This window comes from Solanum lycopersicum, chromosome 7, assembly GCF_036512215.1.
Source record: "Solanum lycopersicum chromosome 7, SLM_r2.1".
Lineage (NCBI taxonomy): Eukaryota > Viridiplantae > Streptophyta > Magnoliopsida > Solanales > Solanaceae > Solanum > Solanum lycopersicum.
In genome coordinates, this window is record NC_090806.1 from 34,663,762 (window position 1) to 34,672,765 (window position 9,004).

Genomic DNA, 9,004 nt, shown 5'->3' on the forward strand with positions numbered 1-9,004 from the left:
CATTCTGTCCCGATAAGTTTAATAATTACAAAAAATCCCTTAAAATTGCTGAGCCGTGATACTTTATAATGTAGTGATACATGGTAAATGATACATGGTAACTTAAAACTGTTAAGAAAAAATAGGGGATAAAAATGGTAAATTTAATGCTGTTACTAAAACAGCTTAATTTGTGGTAACAAATCATTAATCAGCATTAAATCAGCACTTAATTGGATATTAATTTCAAAATTTGAAAATCAAAGATTGTATCAGTTATTTTGAAAACAATTTTTTAAAACAGTCTGTTAAAATTGGAGCTACCGAAATTTTGTTGTTGTTGCAGTGGGTTTTTTAAGATGAATACTTCGATTTTGATGAGACATTTTGGAATTTGGGTGAACAAATTGCAGTATGAAAGTTACAAAATTGATGGAATCGTTGTTGGAGATTCAATTTCCCTTTCTAATCTCAAAGCAGCAGTTGCGGCCGAGTTTGATATTGATGTATCAAGGAAAGAAATTGAAATTCGATACATTGTAGAAGGTAACTCCTGTCCGATGAAACTTAAGAACGATACGAGTGTTAAACTATATTTTGAACTAAAAAAAACGATCCTGGATTTTCAATATATCCATTATGTATTGACACAATTGAGAAGAATAGTGGTACTGTACATAACTTTGATGGAAGAAGTGGAGAAAAACGTGTGTAGAAGGCACAACAAATGATACACAGGCTTTGGCAATAGTTGAAAATAGCTTATTTGAGACACATGAAAATGCAGAAGTTGGAGTTGCAAATGTTATAATCAATTCAGATATTGTTTATGTGAAGACAGGTCAGATATACAAGGATAAAGCAACACTTTCTAGATGTGATGACGAAATATAAGATAAAGAACAACTTCAACTGCAAAGTGAAGAGGTCTGATCAACAAAGGTATGACAGTGTTTTGATATTTTAATGTATCATGTGTTGTTTTATAATTTAATTAGTACATGAAACATTACTGTTCTATATGATAACCTGCAAGTTTCATATGTTATTTTATAATCTAATGTATCATCATTTCAGGAGTTTGTTTTTGATACATTGAAATAACTATATTTGATACTTGAAAGTACTACTACTGATATAGTAAGGACTGTATCGGTTTAAACAATCATATCACAAATAGTGGATAATTTTCATTAAATTTTGATACTTTTCTTAAAAATTGGTTGATACTTTTTGTGTGATTCATTGTTTGATTACTTTAAACATTATTGTTGAATATATTATATATGATGTATTTGATATGTGTATTAATATGCTTAAAAATGTACGCAGCTATGTGTTGGTATGCTTTTCAGACAAATGTGGTTGGACTATGAAGGCGTCGTGCAGGAAAAAATTTGATATATTCATTGTTAGAAATTTCAATAGTGAACATACGTGTCCGATGAGGGAGAGGGTATTAACCAAAGTCCAAGCAACAATGGGATTTGTAAGTGGAGTGACAGCTCCAAAATTGGTCAATTATAAACGAATTTATACACCAAGGGATATAATTGATGATATTAGAGAATATTATGGTGTTGAAATATCTTACCGGCAAGCATGACGTGCTAAAGAACGTGCACTCTCCATGATTAGAGGAAAATCATCTGCTGGATATAGACGGATGCCGCGATACATACACATGTTAAAAACTGTGTATCCAGATTCTTATATAAGAATGCATAAGACTGAAGAGGATGAATTTATGCATCTGTTCATCGCCTTAAGACCATTCATTAGGGGATTTAAATACTGCAGACCAGTAGTTGTTGTGGATGGTGCACATCTGAGTGGAGCTTACAAAGGGACATTTGTATCAGCAAGCACACTTGATGGCGCAGGTATTTTTTATTTATAGTAATGATGTCTTTTTATATATTAAGTATAAAATAATATAATGTGTGTGTAATCAGGTTGCATATTTCCATTGGCATATGGTGTTGTTGACACCGAAAATGATTGTTCATGGACATGGTTTTTCGAACAGTTCAAACATGCATTTGGCGATAGAAAAGATATGTGTGTTGTTTCAGATAGAAATGAGAGTATCATGAAGAGTGTAAGGATTGTGTTCCCCGATGTACCTCATTATGCATGCATCTGGCATCTTTGGAAGAATGTATGTGGAAACTTCAAAAGGAGCAGAAAGGCCATAAGTGATCTATTCTACTCTATGGCCAAGGCATATAGAAAGGAAGATTTTGATAAGTTGATGGCTAAGGTTGATAGAATTGATCACAGGGTTAAGGAGTACCTTGAATATGCAGGTTACGAAAAGTGGTCAAGAGTTCATGCAACAGTAAACAGAGGTAGAATGATGACTTCAAACATTGCAGAATGTATCAATGGTTGTCTTGTTGAAGCACGCTAATTAACTATATTAGAATTCTTGGAAGAGGTTAGAATTCTTTTTGGATCTTGGCATTGCAAAAACAGAGAAGTAGCCTCATACACAAAGGAAACATTAGGTAGAAAATTTGAGGAATTGTTGATTATAAACGCGGCTAAAAGTTCAAAAATGGAGGTATGTATCATTATATAATACTTTATATTATATGTATCTAATTCTGTGTATCATTATGCTTTTTTTAACATGATTTGGTTTTTAAAAGTTATATATTTAAAATTTTTAATGTACACAGGTTGTTCCATCATCTGAGTTTATTTTCTCAGTTTATGAAAATGGAAGAAGATATATTGTTTGTCTTGAGCGGAAAGTATGTTGTTGTGGTAGATTTCAACTAGATGAGATACCTTGTTCACATGCAATTGCTGTATTGAAAAAAAAGAATGTCACCGATATGAATCCGTATTGCTCTGATTATTACAAGCCTGATGCGTTGGCAAAAACATATGAAATTCCAATGGTGCCAATGCCAGATAAGAAAGATTGGTCAGATCCTAAACACGTGGTAGCTGAAACTGTGTATCCACCTAGATACAGAAGATCATCTGGACGACCAAGAAAAAGAAGAAGAAAGAATGCAGATGAAAAGATTTCGGTGAACACAAACTGTTGTGGACAATGTGGACAAGAAAGGCACAACAGAAGAACTTGTACTTTCTACCCAAAAGAGAAGTGAATTAGTCGTAATGTTTCTATGATATAAATAATAATTTATAACGTAAACATTTTAATGAATTTCAGTTTTAATTACAACTGCAAATTGAACACTTTGTGTTTAGATAAATAAACGTACAAACATGTGGTAATTACATTTGAAGTCGTGCTTATGATTATAAATAATTTCTTATTATTGGTGTTGATAAATATACTTGTGTCAATATTTGTTTTGAATATATAAATTTATGCTACAGTAAGATATATAATTTAAGAATTAATAGGTAACATAATGTACATGATACATATGGTTTATCTAGTGTATCATGTACTTTTATTGTGTATTTTTTGTACACATTGTTTATATAATGTATCATGTACTTTTAGTGTGTATCATTGGTTTGCACAATGATACATCTCCATTAGATAAAAAATACAAATATATTGTTGAGGTTATTGAGTACTTTATAATGACTATAAATCATGTATCATGTGAATTTATATAATTTAACTTGTGTAATGCTTTTTTTGTTATGCTTTTATTGAAATATATAGTAAATAACTTTCCTTTAAAAAAATAATACCAATTCATATGAATATGCTATTCAATTTACTTAAATATCTTGTAAAATTTAAGGATTACAGTGTAACATATTGTACATTATACATACGGTTTAGCCAATGTATCAGTTATTTTTAGTGTGTTTTTGGTACATATGTATCATTTGGTTTTGGCAGAGTATCATCTCAATCAAATAAAAAATTTAAAAATCTTTATGTCTATGTTTAATTATAAATACTTTGATTATATTTTATTAAATGATTTAAACATGGTTTTGGCAGTATATTTATTATGTCGATGTTTAATTAAAAATTTAAAAATATTTACATCTATCATTTGATATTTATATCTTCAATATAAACAAATTTGTTACGTAATGTGAAAAAAAATATTCATGGAAATTGACAAAACCAAAAAAATAACATTAAAAGGATAAAAATAGTTGTTCAATAACATATAAAAATAATAAATATAACATTAAAATATTGTTTTCTCATGAAATGCTACGCTATGTGAACTAAATCTTCTTCTGGTGGTGGTGTGACTACGCCCCTGGATTTTGGTGGATCATCATTATCGCTAACATATCCGCACTTAGCCTTCTCACTTTCATAACTCCACAGCAATGCTCCATATCTTTGACGCAGGTAATCAGGATTAAAATCAGCATAAGATATATGATTTGGTCACTGATATACTCGGCAAATGCAGTAACATATAACCCACAGTCTCTACAAAAAATACAGAATAAATTAAAAACTTAATGATACATTAAAAAGGGCAAATGAAAAATTCTTGATACTTACAGGCTATTGCTTTCCTGTGTAGGGATGTCTTGTGCAAATTCTATCATGAAAGGAACTTGAGGCTCCAGAAGTGAGCCATTATTGTTGTCTTTATATGCTTGACAATCAGAAAATTTTGTGCATTCATTTTCTTCAAAAAATCCACTGTCAAGTAGGTATGAAGGAAGCATTTTAGACAACATCTTGATCTCATGAGGAATTGTTTGTTTCCTTGTGCTAATTGATGAGTCAAAAACCCTTATCAACCTGTTTTTCAACTCAACAACAGCCAACACCCAATGGAATTGTTGATCACAGTTAATTGGGATGTAGACCTCATCTACAAGATGCCATGGTAAAGCAGCTAGTATTCCAAACCCTTTGATGATGTTAATTATTGACCTCTCATGTACAGATACAACTGAAGCGCGATCAATATGTTCTTGTGTAGTAAGACTATCATCATCATCGTCCATGTAATATCTATCATAACAGTTTTTTACATGTGACGTGAACAAACAGTGGGTTGTTGTGTATCTGTATTGATCCATGTTGCAAAGTTTTGATTTTTTACGAAGGTAGTAAAAAATCACATCGATGTGCTATAAACAAAATGAAAACAGAGTAAGAAATTATTTACATCTAAACAATATAAAAAAGAAATATAATTATATGAATATAGTATGATACTTTTGCAAATTAATATAGTATGATACTTATACATAATGTATCATTGCTAATTAAATAGTATGATACTTATACAGAATGTATCATGATGTTATAATATAGTTATGACTGATACATATTTCATAAATAGTTTAATATTTTACCTCATCAGACCAACACTTGTTTGGCTGTGACATGGCATAAAACCAATTCTTGTTCATTGGAAAAGCAACAACAAAGTTCATCATCGTAAATCCAAAAGAAGAAGATCTTGATCTGTATTTATCGTCCGATGGATTCGTGCATATATGATACATAAGTTTTCAATGTATGTACATGATACATAACACTCACTTATTTACAGTTTTTATATAACAAAGTATCATGAATTAGTTGTATATAAAATGATTACGCCTAACACTGAGAAAAAAAATGTATAAAACTTACTTATTGTTATGATTTTTTAGAAGCCCTCTCAACAACCAATTCATGTAATCTTCAATCAGTTTCGGCGAAACTTTATCTGCAATGCCACATCCTTCGAACGGGAAATGGAGTCGAGTCATATCCTTCAATTTCTCTTTTCCCTTCTCGCTTGACCCAAAAGAAGTACAATATGGAGATTGAATCCTTCTCGAAGGCATTCTATTTCTATGTGCAGGAGTGACTGCATCAGTTTTAACAGCAATCTCCGTTATTGGAATTTCAATGGGTAATTGACTGTCGGTCAACAAGTACTGGCTGCTAGTTATATTCTTTGGATCGTAAGAATATAATGGTCTAGCATTGGTAGCATCTTTACCCAAATCTTTGATAAGCGCATCTATTGCTGCTTGAGTGGATGGCGATATTGTTGTTGAAGTTGAAGAATCCTGTATAATATGATGTAATAATTTTTAGAATAAATTTGTGTGTAATGAAATTGTATGTCATAAATCAAAATTAAAAAATGTACCGATGAATCCGTTGTTGTTTTTTCGGGCAACACATGAGGGATGTTGTGATGAACATTGTCGTCAACGGCTTGGTCCATGATATGTTCATTTAAATCTTGGTGCGACTGATGTGCGTCACCATCCTGAATATGCAGTTTTGAAATAAATACTGTTAATATAATTTGTGCTGATACGTAACATTGATAACAATCACATGATACATAGTATTGATTAAATATGTATGATACATGACAGAATATAAAATGAGAAAAAAATGATCATGATACAAAGCATTGACTATATGTGCATGATACACAACATACCCAATGTATCATAAACATTACCTTTAGATTATCACTGACTATTGGTTCACCCTCATTTACGGAAACACCAACACCATCCACATCAACATCCCCTGCATCGTTAACGATATGATGCTCACCATTTTTACCAGAAAAACCACCACCATCCTCAGCTACACCACCCATATCATCAAGATCAACTGGTATTTGCTGAGATGTTTGTTTGTCAGACTGAAATGCGCTTGTATTAGCCTGAAAATTGATGTTCTCTTTGCTAATAGATTGCATCAGCTGGGAGTGATTTGCTTTTATCAAAATAATCAGTTCCTCAAATTTCTTGTCAACCTAAAAATTGTAGATACATTTAGGATAAATAAAAGTTTGTTTAAAAATTACAAAATAATTTACTTATGTAAGTTTTAAAATATCCTTTCAACTCTTCAATATGAGGAATTATATTGTTGACATTCTGTGAATCTGCATATCTATGAACATCAGCAGCCGGGTTCTGAGAAACGTCTGGAACAGAACCATGTACATCAGCAGCCGATTTCGGTGACACTTGTGGAATAGAACCATGTACATCATCAGCATTCGAATGTTGAGGCAGACTTGACATTGAAACATGTACATCATCATCCGATGTCGGAGACACATTTGATTGATCAGGCTGTTTCTGTTCTGACACCTTCTTTTTTTGAATAATCGATTTTTTTCTTCTTTTTGGCGGTGGTGGAGGAGATGTATCAGACACTCTAGAATATGTCCTCAATGACTGTTCGGGTGGTTTTGTGGAGAAATCATCTAAATCATGTTCCTCGTTTGGTTGTACTAATGGTATTGATGTAGAATGAGCATGTTCAACTTGAGCAATATCAAAAGCTTCAATTTCCTCTGCTGTTGGGACAATGTTTGAACATGCATTCTAAATGTATCACAAACACATAAGATAATTTAACTGTTAGATTTAGTAATAATTCATAATGTATCACAAAGACATAAATAACGATATTCCATATACAAAAATAAAATTTTACCTTTTGGAAAATGGTGGACATAAGCATTTCAAACTTTGCCTTTTCAGACGCAACTCTCCAATTGCATATTCTTGGGATGACATTGCGTTCTCTCACAGCTATTTCTGAATTTAAATTGGATGCACATTCGTATATCCAAACATTTAGTGCATATGGCATCCCATATAATCGGTACAACTTTTTACTAACGTCAAAATCCTGTCTAAGTGAACCAATTAGTTTGGAAAATGATAGTTGACCCCAAGGAAAATGTTGATATCTACCATCTTCAACCATTAGAAAGTCGACAATAGATATCGTCGTATTATCAATAGTAGCTAATACAAATGTATGAATAAAGAACAGTATAGACATTTGGAGTGCATCCTGATTGCTCTCCCAATTACCCATCTTAAACCTTTGAACTAGTTAATGCTTTGTAACACTATTGACTGCACCAGGGAAATACTTTTTAAAAAGAATACAATTAGTTTGTTCTGGGTATTTGAAATCATAGGTATTTCCTCTAACCTTAAGTCCTATTAATAATGCAAATTCATCTATACCAAAATTTCAGAACACACCCGTTGGAATGTCTAATATGCAATACATTAGGGTTGCTTTGTTCCAATTCTAAAAGCAATAAGTACTTAGTTATTTGGCCCTGAAAATTACATTTAGAAATGTCTAAAAAGGGTCCAAAAATTGTATCCTTAAACATTTGGATAACATTGTCTCCCACGTATTTTTCAAAGTCCTTTAGAAAATTGTTGTTAATGTTGAGAGCAAACCTTATGGGATGTGTTGGTATCTTTTTAATCTTGTACTTCAGTGGCTGCAATTTGAAAATAAAATCGCAAATTAAAATGATATAGAAATATAACTTCTAAATAAAACAACTAATAACTTAATGATACATGGTTTCAGTTTTCAGAATTTCATACTACATGAAAAACATGTGATACATGTCTATAACATGTATCAGTGAATTAAATAAAACATTATAACATGTGATACATGTCTAATACATGTATCATAAACAGCGACTAAACAACATACACAAAGAATCAATATGTATCATCAACTATATCTGATGAAGCATTTATTAAACTTAGTGAATGATACATTATAACAAATTTCAAAACATGTATGAGTACATCAACTAAACAACTAATACCTTACTGATACATGATATCGTTCAGGAATTCATACTACATGCAGAACATGTGATACATAGCTACTACATGTATCAGTACATTGACTAAACAATGTACACACAGATTCTACATGTATCATCAAGCACAGATTATACTTTACTACACTTAATGAATGATACATTATAATAATTTTCAAATACTTAATGATACATATAAAATATTATGAAACACAACAAATTCACGTATCAGTTGACCATCTAAAACACTATACACCCTTTTTCAAATGTATCAGCAATCACACTTGATTCCTTAAAAAATTTACTAATTAAAACAACACCATTTTTAAGTACCAAAATACTAACCCGAGTCAATGTAGGCCTAACAACAGTGTTTGCTGCTTCTTTTTTCCTTTTTTGTTGTATTTTTACAACCTTTGATGTTTCGCCATGGTCTTTGTTTGAATCCTTTTGAAGATTCATAGGATCATGCAAAGACTTTT

General features: G+C 31.4%; 1 protein-coding gene across 1 annotated transcript; it reads right to left on the reverse strand.

Moving 5' to 3' along the window:
- Nucleotides 1-5,538: 5,538 nt before the first annotated feature.
- On the reverse strand, nucleotides 5,539-7,759 carry LOC138337407 (uncharacterized). Its single transcript, XM_069287316.1, has 5 exons — nucleotides 7,370-7,759; nucleotides 6,799-7,257; nucleotides 6,375-6,677; nucleotides 6,051-6,173; nucleotides 5,539-5,967 (listed from the first exon to the last, which is right to left on the reverse strand). Exons 1-5 carry the CDS (start codon nucleotides 7,757-7,759, stop codon nucleotides 5,539-5,541), a joined length of 1,704 nt encoding a protein of 567 aa, XP_069143417.1.
- Nucleotides 7,760-9,004: the final 1,245 nt, after the last annotated feature.

Coding starts and splice junctions, on each gene's coding strand:
- LOC138337407 (XM_069287316.1), bottom strand. CDS start 7,759: ATGGGTAATTGGGAGAGCAATCAGGATGCACTCCAAATGTCTATACTG. Junction 6,174..6,374: donor TAGTCAGTGATAATCTAAAG/GTAATGTTTATG, acceptor CTGCATATTCAG/GATGGTGACGCACATCAGTC. Junction 5,968..6,050: donor AAACAACAACGGATTCATCG/GTACATTTTTTA, acceptor CATATTATACAG/GATTCTTCAACTTCAACAAC.